The following is a 17391-nucleotide window of genomic DNA, read 5'->3' as shown; positions in this document are numbered from 1 at the left end:
ACTCAGGGGAAGAAATAAAGAAAGCAGGTCCCCCTGCATGGCTTAGCAAACCAGCTGAAGAGAGACAGATAGTTTATCAGACTGGCAGACTGGAAAAACTTGATGCTGAAATGGACTGTGGCTGAAGGATGGAGGATCAGGCTACAGTTATGGAAGATCATTTCATCAGTGGCTGAGTGGATCTTCATAAGGACCTTTGGACTGTTAAGTTTGTGAAATTGATAATTGTTTCTACTGTAAAAGTTAAACTATGTGCAATTTTTAGCATAAACAGAAAGAGAGAAGCTAGAGAGGAATTTTAATACAGAACATGGTTGTTCTGGCAAGAGATCACATACAAAGACCTTCTAGGTCTGGAATTCAAACACACCTTTAATCCAGAAGACAGAGGCAAGTAGATCTGAGTTCAAGTCCAGCCTGGTAAGAACAAGTTTCAGGTAAAGAAAAGCTTAGGTCCAGGCATGATGGTATACACCATTAATCCTAAACAATGAAGGTAAATTTTGTAGAAGGAAGCACCCATGTTTGAAAGTGATGTCTAATTGAGTAGCAGAAAAAAGGGACAAATCAGAGATTTGACAAAATAAGATACACCCAACTCTCAAAAGAAGAGAGAGGAAAGGGAAGCTATTTAAAGGCAATGTGGAGAGGGAAGAAGGGAGGGAAAAGGAAAGGAGAAAGGCAAAGGGAAGAGGCGTATATACAAGACAGTAATAGTGAGGCAGGTTGCAGAGAGAACCCAGATAAAGACAGAATGAGCCAGAGAATCAGGAGGAGCCAGAAGACTGCTCAGTTAGTTTGAGGCCAAGCAGAGCAATTTAGAGACAAAGAGAAAAGTGCAATTGAATCAATTAGTTGGAAGGAGTTTGAGCCAGAACAGCTGAGTTGAACCAGTCAGCCCAGTGCTCAGTAAGAACAAGAAAAGGTGAGGTTATTCAACAGTAACTCTTGGAAGGTGAAAACGTTCTAGGCCTAGGTTAGATTGTACAGAGGCTAGAAGCTTCCAGAACTAGGCCTAGGTTAGCAGAAGGAGGCAATAAACCTCTGAGATAACAACTGAAGCAGGCCTTGTACAAACATGATGAAAGGAGAAGCATGCTGGTTTTGAAGGCTCTGCATGGTCACATGGCAGTTCTCAGCAAACTCATCTACCGATTTCATTCTATGACAAACAATACAGCAAGCCATTTTTCTGTAATTACAGAAACACTGATCATGAACATGCAAAGCATATTCTGAAGAATGAACGTGACAGAATCACATTAAACAGATGCCTTCCAGTGTCAGAGAGCAACTGTGCTGCATGATTCCCTTCACCTGAAATATGCAGATACTCAAGTATAAAGCAGGGAGAATGTGATGATGAGCTTAGGTGCTGTGACAGGCTTAGAAGGGTGCTGTGTTCTGTGTCCTATTGTGTTAAAAAAATTTTTTAAAAAGTATACAACACAAGGCTAATTTTCCTCTATAATAATTTTAAAATAAAGATGGAAATACACACAAAATAGAAAATAATTAGGAAAAATGCCAAAATATTGTAGAAAATAAATACACAACATAAAAGCTGGTTAAAAAAATGTATGAAGAAAAACAACGGACCTTGAAATAAATGTGGACTTCAAACAGGAACAATCTGAATGTGGAGGAAATGAAGAAAGAGAGCATGAAAGAGAAAACATGACAGTCAGAGCAAGCAGGATAATCCATGGCAATGGATTCTAAGACTTTGACATACAAGCACCTAGATTTTTGTGTGTTAAAAAAAAAAAACTACACATAAAAAATAACCCTACATATCAAATTTTTAAATAAGTTTTCATACAGGCAAAACATCTATTCTATAATTTATAATACCATTAAAGTTTTCAAATTAAGGCTTTTCCTATAAAGTATATAATCAGCTACATAGCTTAGTAATATTTTGGTGTAATTATTTACAATGATAGTCTGTTAGTAATAGAATTCTTCTTGGAAGACTGATACACAAAATGAATGAAGCTTGGTTGGTGAATGGGAGGGACAGGGCTCACAGGAGTCCCTCCCCCCTCTTACCTATTGACCCGGGTCCAATAGTGACCAGTGTGAAGACATTTTGTCAGTTTATTTATAGTATTTCTTGGGATAGATACAGTTTCTTCTTCGTATCAGCTACATTTTCTTTTCTTAGGAAAAAGAAAATGAACTGACAACATTTTAGTCACTTAAAATTCTGCCAGTTTTACCTTTTCACTCGCCTCCACCAAGCTTCTCCAGTGTATTTAGTAGCTCCTTGCGGTGGCTGTTCTTGGTTGTCAGCATGGCTACATATGTTATCAACTGACACCCAAGCAGCTGGGTGCACCTGTGAGAGTCTCCAGTTAAATCATCTGAGGTGGGAAGCTGCACCTTAAATCTGGGCCACACCTTCTGATGGCAGCCTATATAAAGAACATGCAAGAAAAGCTCTTATTCTTTGCCTGCTTGCCCTCTCCTTGCTAGCAAGTCCATTCCTTCACTGGCATTAGAGCCTACTTGTTTGGGATTCCAGCATATACTGAAGACCAGCTGGGACATCCAGCCTTGTGGACCGAGCAACTGCTGAATTCTTGGACTCTTCTTGGCTGACAGCCACTGTTGAGATAGCAGGACCAGCCTGTAAGCCACTCTAATAAATAATTCATATATATATATGTATATATATTCATCATATCAGTCCTGTTTCTCTAGACAACTCTGACTAATGCATTTCTAGCAACTTTAATGGAATGTAAAATTATAAAATAAACTGTTTATTGTTTTATTCTTACTTCTATGTGCAAGAAAAATCTCAAATTCATGGCCTCCTTGTCTCTAACTGCAGATTATATATATATAACCTGCTCAGTTTCTATCCAACCCTATACATACATACATACATACATTTTTTTTTTCATTTGGGTTTTTTTGTTTTAAGACAGGGATTCTCTGTAGCCTTGACTTATCCTTGACTCACTTTGTAGACCAGGCTGACCTCAAACTCACAGAGTTCGCCTGCCTCCGACTCCCTGAGTACTGGAACCACAAGTGTGTGCTACCATGCATACATACATTTTTTTATTATTATTACAATTTATCCAATTTGTATCCTGGCTGTGGCCCTCTCCTCCCAGTCCCACCCTCCGTCCCTCTTTTATTTTGAAGACAAACTCTCTCTCAGCAGCCCAGGGCAGCCTCCTGCTATTGGCATTACTCCCAGCTCAGCCTCCAGTGACACAGGTGTGAGCTACCACACTCCGCTCCAGAGTGACACAGGTGTGAGCCGCCACCCTCAGCTCCAGAGTGACACAGGTGTGAGCCGCCACCCTCAGCTCCAGAGTGACACAGGTGTGAGCCGCCACACTCAGCTCACATATTTTACTCCTCTACCTTTTTGATATCTCAGTCAAGTGCTTCTATTTTATCTTAATGACAATCCGCTACAAAATGACGTCAGGTTCTCTGTACTCTCAGGTGTTCATTTCTGTCTCCTAAGAGAAATAAACTGTGGCCACACCGCATAATGGAACTCTAGTCCTAGTTCTCTTAACTATCACAGTCTTTTTTTCTTTCTGGGCCTGAACTGATTTTCGTTTCCTACATGAAATCTGTACCTGAGGTTAAGAACCTGCTAGTGAGCGCCAGCCCACCCCATGTTTCTAAGCCCTTCTCTAACGCAGCCACGTAAGATTTCCACAAGGGAAGGTCTAAGTTTCACAGGCCTCTGTAATTTCATTTGACACTCATCATCTAAAATCAGCTAGGTACATCGATAATATCTTGGTAATAATTCTTGATGGTTAATTTACGTCATTCCTCTTTGAGTTACGTTTGCTCTGTTTGCTATAGCTGTTACTTTGCTAAAGCCCCAACAGGTTTTAAATCCTCTTCTTTCCATGGTAAAAGAAATATAAATGTTCTCTCCAATAACAATCTCTTATTTTTGAGAGATTTCATGTTATCTACAATATTAAATTAAATGATTAATTTTTGAATGCTGAGACTGGTTCAAAGCTGCCCGCTGGAGTGGAAGTTCTTCTGATTAAGGGGTTCATACCATTTGTTTTTTCCTCTTCAGTCTTATAACATCTTTGCATTAGCTATGGATCTTTGATTTGTTTCCTTCCCAAAGTTTCCCGTGTGAGGATTTTTCAGCCTATCTACCTCCCAATATTTGTAAAGGTTTCCAATACTCAACCATTCTCATTACATTCTCACATTTCACATCGGAGATCTGTGATAATACATGAACTCTTGATACAAACAGTATCAAATATAATACCTTACTTTCACATTCTACAAAAAAAAAAAAAAAAAGAACTGAAAACCCATTTTTGGGAAGGGGGGATAGAGAAAGAGCACAACTCACTATGCAGCTGTTGCTGAGGCTCGCCTTGAACCTGTGTTCTTCCTATCACACAGCCTTCCAATACTGATATCACAGGATTATGCCATCAGGCTTTCTAGAAATGTTTATTTTAATTTAGTGTAATAACTTCTATTTTGTTTGTATAAAAAGTATCATTGTAACACACAATAAGTACCTCTATCAAATACCTAAAGTCACCTCTGCATGAACTGTCTTAATTTTTTCATGGGAGCATCTGTGTATAATCAGCCATTGTGTACCTCAAAAGAACTAATCTCTTTTTCAAAGTCTAGACTGCTATTGTAAATAAAATATTTTTATCTGAAACAAATTCCTTAGTAAGAAGCAAATTCCTCAGGAAGATTCTATTTACCCAAGTATTTTTTTAAAAGACCTAATTTCTAAACTGTACATCTTTAAATTATCCTCTAACAAAAAGACAGTTAAGAATAATTCAGTATCTCTAAAGTTATCTCTCTTTCAGTATGTTTCTTATACGTATATCATAATGTGTCATAATTAGAGACCTCCTTTCATTGTCCTTGTCCTGCTGTTCATTAAGACTTAAAATAAATATAAAGCATCCCTATAAATCAGATAAATTTATTCAGTTTTGAAAAGCCTGAAAACCCATCAAATACTTCTCATCTGATTTTAGGACAACGGGTTGACTAGTCTTACTATATTCTTTCATTAAAATACTGCATGTCTGACCTAAGCTGTAGCACATTTTAAGTGTATCTTTTCCATGCTCAGCACTGGGTTGGCTGTAAATATGCACTGTTCTCCCGTGGACTTGGTGATCCCAATTATACAAACCTATCAGCCGCGCTCCACGTCCTGGGTTGTCAATGGGCATGAAAATGGCACCACCGTTAGCATCGGCACTAGCAGACTCCGGGTCAGTTGCCGATACCGTCAATCTTGCATTTAGCTGCACTGTTAGGAATTAGCTTGGCACAAGTACATCATTTGCCATATTTTCTCTGGCTGGCTATGATCTCAGAGTGTTCCTTCACGGGGGACACCAGCCCACATTGCCGAGAAACCCGAGCTCAAGGGTATACGAAGAAGGTCTTTTAAAATGTGGCCTAGAGGCCTATCACTGCCTACCTAGACCTCAAGATCATCCTCACCAAGTTCCGAGAAGAAGAAATTAAACAGGACACATAAACCATGCACCCTAGCACTTGTACTGACTAATAAAAGATCCTGGCAGCTGATGATCTCCTAAGACTGCAAATGCTAACCTTGGTGGTTATCAGTCACACAGGACACGCTATTCTCTTTCATTCTTTCCCATGTTCTGCTCTGTGGTCAAGGTCCCCTCAGGAAGGCTGTAGCATTCCCTCTAAAAGGGCTCATTGTGGGGCTCCCAGGGCACCTGAAAAGGAAGCCTCATTCTTTCTTTGCACTCACGTGGAAGCTCCGGATTGGTCTTGTTTGAAATAAATTTGCAGATGCTGCCTTTACTCCACACTAAGCATGGAAGAGAAAAATGGCCAGTGTCTCTGGGGAATAATTAACAAAAGACAGTTTGTTTCATCTTCATGATAAAATACAGCATCCCTACTAAAAGGCAAATTCATCATTCCCCAAAGTTAAATAGAATGACACTTTAAAAGTAATTCCAGCTGATTAAATTTAGGATTCCGGAAAAAAATTAATTCATGAATACACTCTGAATCTTTCATTTGATTTTAAAATGTATAAATGTTCATTTAACTTTGAGCCCTTGCCTCTCAGTGTTCTATTCTGAGCTAGTCAAACAAGTGGTAGCAGGCATGCTGGGCTCAATAACTCTCTTTCACTTGGATTGCAAATTAAAGGCAGTCTCCTGAACACTGACATAGTTCCAATGCCTGACTTCACAACTCGTGTTGGTTTTCCTTCACTGTTTTGCCTCTGTCTGTGTCAACTTTGGCCTCCTTTTCTTGCTCCCCTAAAGCACTACTGTCTCTTTGAAGCCACTGTCAGCCTAATCTGGGAAATGTGCATTAAGCTTCATGCCTAATTATACAGTTAGAAAACTTGAAATCTCAACTATAAAATACCTATGCTTGGAAACTGTAACTGTCTGTAACTGTGCATAAATGCCTCAATCACACTGTTCACGGACATGGGTTAAAAGAATTGCAGAGTTACGGAATTGGTAGAGGGCCTGTGCAGCGCGTGACTGGCCCCATGTTTGATTGCCTGCACTAGACAAAAAAAGACGGGCAAAGAATAGTTTATTTTCTGTTTAAGTTACTTGTGCTTACACTCTTTGAAAAGTTGAATTCTTACACATTCTATGCTGAGCAAAGAGTTGACCCAACAGGAAACACCATACTTTTACCTAAAATAGTTTGCACTGGTTATTACATCTACTTCAATTAAGTATTACCCAGTAGAACTGTTTTATTCTAAATACAGAAGTGGCTTGATCTAATACAGCAGCCATTTTTTTTAAATCCTTCCATATTATGCATTAACTGGGCCAACATTTCCCAGTAAGTCCTAACATCTATGGATAAAGTACACGGTATCTAATTCTTTAAAGAACACCTGAGAAAATAAACACATGCTACCCCTACTCGAGGGCCCCCCAAAATATACACAGTACTGTCTCTAAGCATGAGATTTTGAAGTTTTATATGTAGAACAGACATTGTCCTTTGAAAAAGTCAAAAACCCCACAAAATTTAGTGCTCTTTTTTCTAAAAAAAAAAAAAATTTCTTTATTTTTTCTCTATAAAAAATCATTTTGTAGTAAATGTGATGTGTGAGGCCATGTTTCTGCACCCTGAGGACTGTTTATCAGGCCTGCACATGGTGCAAGGCGAGAAAGGCTGCAAGGGTCTGAAAGGTTGGAATGTGAATAATGACCGGTAAAACAATGGCTGTAAGGAAGCTGTGGAGACAAAGGGGAAAGCAGGGTTCTCTCCTGCTTGTCTCTTCACAAGGGCTTCCCGTCAGCTGGTCCCAGCAACAGGCCTCCTTGATTCCTAGAGCAAGGAAGGCTTTCTACTGGCTGGCCTCTGGGCCAACCAACTCCTCTCTGCCTCTCACTGTTTGCCTCGCGCACTACCAAATGCAGTGGGTGCAGTGCAGGACACAGCGGGGTTCTAGGAGGCCCAGCAGTGACTGGGTTATGCTAACAAACCAGCCCAAGGCTGCACAGGAAACTTTAGTTCCTCCAGAATGTTTCTGAATGGGAAGGAGGGGTAAAAGCCACTACCCTCGCTCTCTTCACATTCGGCCACAGTAACTGGGCAGAACAGGTTGTATTAAGGTCTGCGCAAAGCCGAAACGTAGAATTTCATTGCCTTTGTTGGCTCGTGTCATTTCTTTAATTAATGTCACTTTCTCTGGTTTAATATCAGAGCAAGTGACAAGAGTGCTTCTGGATGAATTGTGTTTTCCGAGGACTGTATGGCACACTCTCCTGCAGTCTGACAGAGGGACGTGCCAGTTTTCCTTGGCAGTTACAATGCACCAGCTTTAGTTTTAGTAGTTTAATTTGTGGCAGTTATATGTTTTGAATACGTTGAAGTATTCACAACGGTCTCGTGGAATCTGTTCCATAGATAAAGTTTACACAGTGGAAAAGCAAAAGCAAGGGTTATAATGTGATTAGCAAAGCTGCTCGTGGCCACAGCTGGCCTTATAGGCATGCCTATAAATCTAAGAGTACTTAGGAGATACAATTACAATGATGACAGGGATGGTGCCCTCTGTTTGTGGTGTGGGGGCAGTTCTGTGGTGGGTGTGAGACAATCATAAGGAATATGATGTTTAGAACTCAATTTTATGCAAAATCCATTATTCAAGAAGCAAAGTTTATATACATGATAGACATGCAAGGAAATGAAAGTAAGAATAGGAAGTTTAGTCAGTTATGTATTAAGTTGGTCCTAACATTTCTGTAACCTAAGTTTTTATTGATAAAAATTTCAGAAAGACTTCTGCACTGAGGGGAAAGGACGCAACTCTTCTTTTGGATTGTTAGAAATCTTTCTGTTTCAGGCTGGAGCCTCTGAAGGTTTTCGATTTGGAGTTTTCCCTTTATCTCCTCCTCTGTGCACTTCTGTGAAGCTCCATCAGTGAGAAGAGCCACCACCATAGAGTTCTTCTAAACTTCGCCTGCCCTTTCTAAATTTAGGGTTCTTCAGTGCAGCGGGCTGCAGATCTGGCTTTGATTGCACCTGGCTCTGCTGGAGAACAGAAATATTCATCTTTACTGATCCCATGCTGCTTAAGTGCTGGAAGGACTTGCGGGGGAATCACTCTCCCCGGAAACTTCATTACAATACTTTCTCTTCCCTCCATGAAGTAGTAATTCTCATTCACCAAAGACAGAATTTTGCCTGACACCACCACAGGAGTTCCTGTTTGACTTTCAAAATTAATCAACCTCTAAGCTGGAGTAGAAATGGCATGTCCTTTAACCTTAAGCACAAAAAGCTCTCAACAGACTGCAGTTTTTATATCCCTGGATGGGAGTTTGGGCCCCTGATACTTAAACTTGATTCACATACTGGGTTTCTGGCATGCCTTTGCCCATACCCATCTGCTAGGCTGGCACAGTGCCCAATCAGAAGGTGTGATGCCAGTTTCAATAGGGCATAGGTGCCAATCAAAGATGGGTTTGGAGGGGCAGCATACAGAACGCAGCAAAAGTCAGTTCTTCTGCCAGGAGACCCTCCTGTTATCATCTAATGCCAATGAAGGGCCACATGCTTCATTGCCTGGGATCACACTGCATCTGTAGATGTTTCTGGCCTTCAGTGGATAGCTTTCTACACAATCATTTCCCTGGATTGGAGATGCCAAGGAAAAGCTCAGCCTACCTGGCTGCCATTTATAAAGAAACAGTGCATGTCTCTAACAACTGCCTTGAAACAATTCCGAGTGTTCCATTTCTTCTCCTAAAATAGTCTTTGACACGGAGTAACTGTACAGTGTTCAGGAAAAACATAGTGCATATGAGAGAGATGTAAGAGGCGAACACTCTGACACATAATTACAAAACCAAGCGTGGAAGCAGTGTAAACTTCACACACACCTTTGCATCGTTAAATGTGGAAACTGTCATGATCTGAGGACCTAGTTTCCAGGGAAGTCTCACTCCTAGTTTTAAGTTTCTTAGATTCTTTTCTAATTTGTTTCATATACATGGATACCCCTGGGTCTCAAATGAAGGAATGTACCTGATGCTATTTATTCCTCTCCTCCCTCCTCCTCAGAAGCAGAACCTAACACACTTCAGAAGCAAAAGCCCATCCATATTTCATAAGGGAAGCCAGAAGCTCTCGAATGCTGAGAATTCTTTTATTGTGTGGCAATGGAGGTGAGCTCATTTCATAAAGAAGATACTTCCCCACAGCAGCGAGTTTCAAATTAAAAAACAAAGAAAGAACCAAAAGAAAAAAAAAAAGAAAGAAAAGAAAAGAAACCTTGACCACTGCAAAGAGCAGTATAGCAACAGTGTAGCAGAAGGGACAAAATAGTAAATGTGGGGCAGAATCAGGTAGCTTAGGAACTGCCCCAGAGGGAAGGCGCCGATAAAACTGCTGAAAATGAAGAGGTAAAATAGGAAATGGATTTTTTTTAAGGTTAGACTTTTTTTAAAAAACTGAAAATACAAATGAAGGCTAAGCCTTGCAAAAATCCCTCCCCTGTATAAACAGAACACAAACTTTCTTACTTACAAGGATTTCAGCACTATCTGGTATAAACTTAAAGCAAACATCCCATGTGTATGTGAAAGCACATGAAGAATTAAAATATATCTGCTAGAAATTTTTATGTATCTATAGGTCTAACACATCTAATAACTAAATAAAGACAGGTAAATTCCTCTTTTGAATTTACATCTCTTACCTATGCCTTCACTGGGAACTAGTTTATTGTATACATAATATACAGAGCTACGATAATCTCTAAAACAAAACATCCTTCTTTTGTATTATCATCATTTTCACAAGACTATCTGCCTTCTCTAAAAAATATTGGAAAAATAACATTTAGTATTGCTACTAGTGTTATGACTGGACTTTTCTGAATGTTATTCTGAATACTTTAGAAGTGAGTCAATTGTAACCAACTAAATAATAAACCAAACAAAACTACAACGTGTTCTTCTATTCCTTTATAAGTAGAAATATTTCCTGATCAGCAAATAAGTTAAATTTGATGACTTCCAAAAATCACACCCCAAAACTTCCTTCTGTTTATGAAAAGCAAAGTCAGAATAACATAACAGCAATAACAGAAATCTCCAAAATGTACTCAACTAAGTCTAACCACTTATCCATGAATAACGATCCTAAAGATCAAATCACCATGGCCAATTTTAGTTACAACGTGTTACTCTTTGTAAAAGACAATGATGGTAATTTATTGTCAAGAAGGCATGTGCCCATTCTTTTAAAGGGGTAGTTTTCAATCTGTGGGCCATAACCCCTTTGGGAGGTCAAATCTTTCACAGGGGTCACCTAAGACCATCAGAGAACAGGTATGTACATTAGTATTCATAACAGTGACAAAATTACAGTTATGAAGTAGCAAAGAAAATAACCTGATGGCTGGGGGTCACCACTGTTTTAGAGTTAGCTTGCGCAGGTCTCTCATCTACGACTGCGACCGGCTGGATTTGGTTGACGCCTATAGTTTCAGCAGAGAACACAGCGGACTCAGTGTGTGGGCCCAGTGTGTGGGCCCAGTGCCACAGTCTCGGCCACAGTCCCTCCAACAACCAACTAGAACAGTAAAGGAATGTCGTGGACATTTATCCCAGAGTTTTTCTTTTCTGCCTTTTTATTAATTTCTGCTGCCCAGTTCCTTCTGTATTTGAAGCAAATAGGTAGCAGTCTAAATAGAAATGTTCACCAGGCATTGTGCCACCCTAGGGAACAGATACAGAGTGGCAAATAAAACATACAGGCACCTGTGGATAGTCTCTGTGTTCTTAGATTTACAACACTAGTAGCTGAATCCGCCACAATTCAAGGCAGAAAAAACAGAAAATACTCCAAATAAAAGGTCTCTCCCTAATGCACTGTGGTACCGGGTATTTAGAATGTGAAATTTTAAATGAATTCTACTTATTAACTGCTTACTAGGTTCCAAACTCTAAACAAACCTAACTTAATCTCACAATTATTCTTACAATTACATAAAACAGAAACAAAAACTCCAGAGGATTATGAGGCAGAGGCTGCTGGGTCTGTCAGGGACTTAGCGGCAAGTCAAGATTCAACTCAGATTTCCCAGCACCAAAACTTCTGCTCCTCTTATGCACGTCTCCCTTGGGTTAGTGGCTTCCATGTTATATGTAGCATTAAAGGGAATTCAAACCTTCAGTTCTCTCCTTCCCTGGAGTTTCAGAAACTTTTTTGCTCATTTGGTTCTAAAATGACAGCAACTTTCCCACACCCTAACCAGTTTCCTTTCCTCCCTTCCACCCGCTTTCATATTCAAAGAGAGACGCAGACTTTGTTCTCATATTCAGACGTTTCTCTTCCCTCTTATGACTATTGCGATGAATGCTCCAGGCACAGTCGCTCTCTAAGTCAAGAGCAAACAGGGAACTTCTCTGCCCCTTCCCCTCTGCTCCAAGTTGCTGATTACCAACAGGCCTAGGCTATCGATCTCAAAGCTAGAGGACAGTTGTACAAGCACAGTGAGCCAGGCAGCGGCCACTCTGTTCCCAGCCTTAGGCCACACATGCTGAGAAAGTGGCTGCCAAAGCAGTGTCTCTGGGAAGAATACCTGAAAAGAATCACCGGGCAGTTCTTTTTAAAAAGCTTGAATGTACGTGCTTTGTCATCTATATGCACAACATGAAGAGAACTATGAAAACCCACCAGGACCAGAGGGCTTCTCCTGTACCTGCTTATTTGTAGATTTGGAAACAATCAGTGCAAACTTGCACTAACAAAGTGAAGCTGATTCTGTGCCTCACTGCACCCCACTGACAGAGCAACAAAGCACCATCACGTAACTCTGAGGAAGCTCTTCTTTCCTCTTACAGCAACTGCTTCTTAAAAGTCTTTGCCCAGTGATATGTTTTTAAAATTCAGACAGTGGCAGGGGATGCCACCCAAAATAATGAATATTAAAGTGCACTGTAAAACAAAATTAATAAAAAAATGATAAGAATAAAATTAAACGTACTTAGACTAAAAGAACTTTCTGCACTTGAAAAGGGATGTCAATTACTCCAGCAACTGAGAGCCCCCTTCACGACCAGAGCCAAACAAGTGGTCTGCATGTATACACAGATTTATAAAAAGTGTGCAAACCTGATATTCAGTCTTCAATATATACTTGAGTTCAAATAAACACAGATAAACATTTACATTTTAAGAAGTGAAAAGGAGTAAGATTTTAGTCAAAGCTTTTCTCCAGTTCTTTCAAATTATTCAAATAATTCAAAAGTTAGAAAAGTAAGCGTGTGGTAGGCCATAAATCCAAGGTTACAGCAACATTAGCAATAATTTATTCAACCTATAGTCAGGACAGTATAGCACAGATCATACACACACACACACACACACACACACCCGAGTCTCAGATGGCACTCGCTCTACAGATAACTAAACTCCAAGCACTCAATAGACACGGGTCTGCATCTCTAGGCATGAAGCTCTTTACCTGATGCTCTCTAGGTCTTGAGGGCTTCCACTATTTTTATATGAACATACTAAAATTAATTTGTTTAGATTTACTAAAATTAAATAGCGCATACTAGTAAAACACACTTCACCTGTTTCCCTTCATTCTTTTCACTGTGGTTCTTTGACATTTTCAAATTGTATAGGTGACTACCAGCCCGTTTCTGTTGAAGAACATCACATGCCTACGCGGCCTCATCTAGCACTCAAGCTTCAAGTGTCCTGTTTGGTTTGAAACAGGCTCTAGTAACTTAGCCCTGTCTGATCTTCCCACAGGTGAGGGAGCACAGGTAGGAGGCACAGTGACACTCTGTAAACAGGAAGCTGCTTTTTATTCAACTCAGAAGTTTTTGCACTGACCTCACTTTTTTCCAATTACATTAGACACAAGTGACAGGTAGACGGTTGTTTATTCACTAAATTTCTTTCATTCACTGAAAACCCTAGCCAGGTAGGGCAGCTTTCGCCTGCAGTCCCAGAACCAGACTGGAAGGAACAGGGGGATCGGGAGTTCCAGGCTAGGCTCAGCAATTGAAGACTGTCTCAAAATAAACAAACACAACAGGTAAACCATCAAGATCTTAATCATTCATGATTCAGAAACATGTTTGTTTGACAGGGAACCCTGAATTCCCCTAAAAGAGGAACAAAACAAAAAGGTCTTTGTTTTTTTTGTTTGTTTGTTTGTTTGTCTTGAGATTTTGAGGATATTTTTAGACTGTCAATTGGGGGGGAGAAGCTTATTTTGCTTTGTGTGTGTGTGTGTTTTGTCACCTACCCCTTATTTGTTTGTTTTGTGGATTTTTTTCCCCTCCTCAGGTTGTTTGTTTGTTTGTTTGTTTGTTTTGAGACATGGTATTACTAAGTAGCACTGGTTGGCCTAGAACTTAGGACAAAGATCAATATGACCTTGTCTCTACCTTTCAAATGATGATATTACAGGAATGCGCCATCATACCTAAGCCCCAAAGAAAATACAGAAACAGATAAAGAGTTATAGGGTGAACGAATATATATAGAGAATCTTCTGTTGTGCTTAGTTTGGGGTAGGAGGCATTGAAATCATGGTACCCAAGATCTGTCAGGAAGTACACACCAATCCCAGGTTATTCTTTTGTAATTACCAATATTTTATTCATCAGACCTAGTCACCTTCCACATTCCACCACAGAATTAAGATAGCCCTAAGTGGTCTCTTTAAAATTAGTGTAATTTCTAAATGCTTAAATGCAGTGTCAAAGTACACCCGAATAGGGTTCCCTACCCATCACAGAGCACAGAAGGTAATATGATCATCTACTTTGTCAGTTTTCCCAAGAACAACATAACTAGTAAACTCCAGGTACACAAGAGAAGTTCATTCGTTCCTTGTAATCGATGCTTACAGTCAAGAAAGCTCAACTGTATGTGGAAGATAGTCAAGAAACAGTGGGCCTTGTGTTGCCTAGATACTGATGATTAAAAGTCAAAAAGGAGGGGCTAGAGGTACAGCTCAGCAGGGGAAGGAGCTTTCTCCCAAAAGTCTGACCACCTGACTTGGCCTCCCAGAACCCACACAGAAGTGGACAGAGAGAAAGAAGGTTGTCCTCTGGCCTCCACAGGTGCCCTATAACATGTCCTACACAGATCACACACATAATATAGTAAATACTTTTCTAAAAAGAATCACAAAATGTATAAATTCATGCCATTGTTGTTTCTGAGCTATTAAAAAAATGAGTAGTTACAGGAAAACAAGTCCTCAAAAAGAAAATTCATATTCTGTCTGGCAGATTGTGCAGTTATGCTGTGAAACGACTTCTACAAGCTACTGGGGAAAAACACGAACAGGGAACGTGTCGTGTCACTTACGACTTGATCCTAATGTTTAGTTAATGTACTGAACATTAACTGTCTTCAAATTACTTTAAAAAAACAATCTATGAATTCTGTTATTTCGGCCAGCTCTTAAAATACCGTTGTTACCATAGTTACAATGATTGCAGACATAATTACACTTGGGGCTTTAGTCATACATTACCTAAGTATATCAGTCCGAACCCTCCAGAGCCTATCATCTTGCCCAGGGCCCACCGGTTTCCTTCCATGTCTTCCAGAATCTTGCCTTCTGGAAGTGGCACTGGAAGCCTGTACTTGTTTCTGGGTGCCATCACGTCTGTGGGCAGAGGGATGAAACAAATAGTTAAAACTCTAGCATTGACACTCATTCGTCCCAATGTCTTTCCCTGAGCTAAGATTAGGATCCTAAAGTCAATTCCAGCTGGAGAAGCCGTCCACCTATTCGGTTGGAAATTCAGACACTTTGAAATCTAAGAGCTACTGGATTGTATATAATATATATAACATATGTCTGCTGGGACTAAAGAGATGGCGGATGGTTAAGAACAGGCAATGCTTTTGCAGAGGACCTGGAGTCAGTTCCAGCATCCACAGGGCAGCTTACTACACTCTAACTCCAGCTCCCGGCCTGACGTGCTTGACACACACAGACACAGACAGACAGACATGACATAATTAAAAATTAAAATAAGTCTACGAAAAATAAAACATCTACTGTGCCTCATATAAAGGAATACTTTAAAAATCTGTTTACGGGTCTATTAATACTTAGCAAGACTACAGAATATACCTTAAAAAAGTTATTTCATTCACACGTAAATACTGCATTTGTTGAAAACGCTGTGTTAAACATGAGGCTGTTAGTGATTGGGGAAGGGTACAGCCTTAAGTTCAAAGGTCAAACACTATGACCACTAGGCAAACCACCTGGGAATGACCGGTCAATTCAAAAGGGCTTTCATGGCTATCCGGTAGATCAGGCCACTGGCTAGTTCAGGTTGTTTCTGGCTTTCTGCCTATCAGTGAGAAAACAACTTTGCCTTAGAGAATACAGCTATACAGATAAGAGAAATTTTACAACCCATAGGAAGGCCATACAACTTTTATTAATTAATTATTACATATAATACTAGCAAATTACTAATGTGAACTTTTTTAGGTTGACCAAGAACGTTCCTAGGGAGCGTGTAATTAATAAACATCAGAATAAATGCTTGAAACTAAACATGAAAGTAACCGTGGTTATTTCTAAACAAAAACAAACAAGCAAACTGGAAACTTTTGTTTGAGTTTGGCTTGCATTGCTGTGATGAACCGCATGGCTGAAAGCAGTTTGGGATTATTCCACGTCAGTCCATCCTGAGGGGCAGTCGGGGCAGGAGCTCCAAGCAGGAGTTCAGGCAGGCCCTGAAGCCGCCACCAGAGCCCGGCTCCTCGGCTAACTCCCTGCCTGACCGGTTGGGCCGGCGGGGCTTCACTGCACACACTAGGACCACGGCTCGCGGTGGGCTGAGCCCTCCTTCACCAATCACTCAACAGATCTACAAAAGTCCCCGCTTCCCAGACGACCCAGCGTGGTGACAAGGTAACAGCGACGGCCCGAGAGTCCAACCAGGACAAACGCTTTCGAGAAAAGTTGTCACGAGTGTTCGCCTCCCCTTCTCTCCCTGAGCCCGGGGCCGCCGAAACCCCCCTGGGGCCCGCAGCACGACCCTGGGGCGGAGCGGGAAATCCAAACCGCAGCGGAGCGCTGCTGCCCGGCGGGAGCGGCCGCCGGTCCCCGTCGAGTGTGCTGTCCTCCGGCCCTCGGGGACGTCCGTCCGTCCCGGGGGGGTGGGGGGGCCGAGGCTGGGCTCGGAGCCCGCACGGAGGGGACACTGACCTGCCGCCCGGGTGCCCGCGCCGCCAAGGCCTGGCAGCAGGGCGGGCCGGGCCAGGCGCCTCCCAGGGGCAGGGCGACCTCCGGGGCCGCCTTCCCGCCGCCGAGGACCGCCCGGGGCCGCCCCCGGGACAGTGGAGGGGCGGCGCCGAGGAGGACGGAGGCTTTCCGAGCACCTGACTCCCCCTGGTCGGTCGGAAGAGCCCGCAGAGGAGCGCGGGGTGGAGTGAGCCAGGCCAGCGCTTCAACAGGAAGGACTGAAGACTTCCTGTACCAGCCCTGAGCACCAACCGACTTCAAGTGGACCCAGCTCTGCCCAGCAGCTAGGCACACCCAACGCCTAGCCCTCTGGGCCCCGCACCTGGGTGTGATCACTCTAAGGCCTAGTTCAGCCACGTGTGAGTTGGATAATGTTGAAAACATAATTTTAGTTAATACATTTCTACCTTCCCATCTCTAAGATGGAAAAGATTAGTTACTGGGTTTCAAGGTGCTATGCGAACTGAGAGAAATATGTTCAGTATTTCTAAGTCTTTAACGATCTACAGTGAGTTTATGTTTTAGAGTAAACAAAACAAATCTGTTTTGGCTCAGGCCTTTAATCCAGCATTCGGGAAGCAGAGGCAGGTAGATCTCTGTAAGTTTGAAGT

The 17391-nt window shown here is 41.4% G+C and overlaps 1 protein-coding gene across 2 annotated transcripts in view; it reads right to left on the bottom strand.

The window, feature by feature from the left end:
- Positions 1-16794, bottom strand: part of Vrk2 (VRK serine/threonine kinase 2) — a 117599-nt gene extending 100805 nt beyond the window's left edge. The window contains exons 1-2 of one of the 2 annotated variants that reach the window (XM_055628779.1): positions 16745-16794; positions 15044-15178 (exon numbers count right to left, since the gene is read on the bottom strand). In XM_055628779.1, the coding sequence (XP_055484754.1) occupies positions 15044-15173 (130 nt within the window). In that variant the 5' untranslated portion in view covers positions 15174-15178; positions 16745-16794. Of the gene's footprint in view, positions 1-15043; positions 15179-16574; positions 16643-16744 lie in introns of those variants that run through there. The other variant, XM_055628780.1, reaches the window with a different exon arrangement.
- Between the last annotated feature and the right edge of the window lie 597 nt (positions 16795-17391).

The sequence above is a fragment of the Psammomys obesus genome, unplaced genomic scaffold (genome assembly GCF_907164565.1).
Source record: "Psammomys obesus unplaced genomic scaffold, mPsaObe1.curated_primary_1811, whole genome shotgun sequence".
Classification (NCBI taxonomy): Eukaryota; Metazoa; Chordata; class Mammalia; order Rodentia; family Muridae; genus Psammomys; species Psammomys obesus.
Note: the sequence above shows the minus strand (reverse complement) of the source record. Positions and strands in the feature narration are given on the sequence as shown.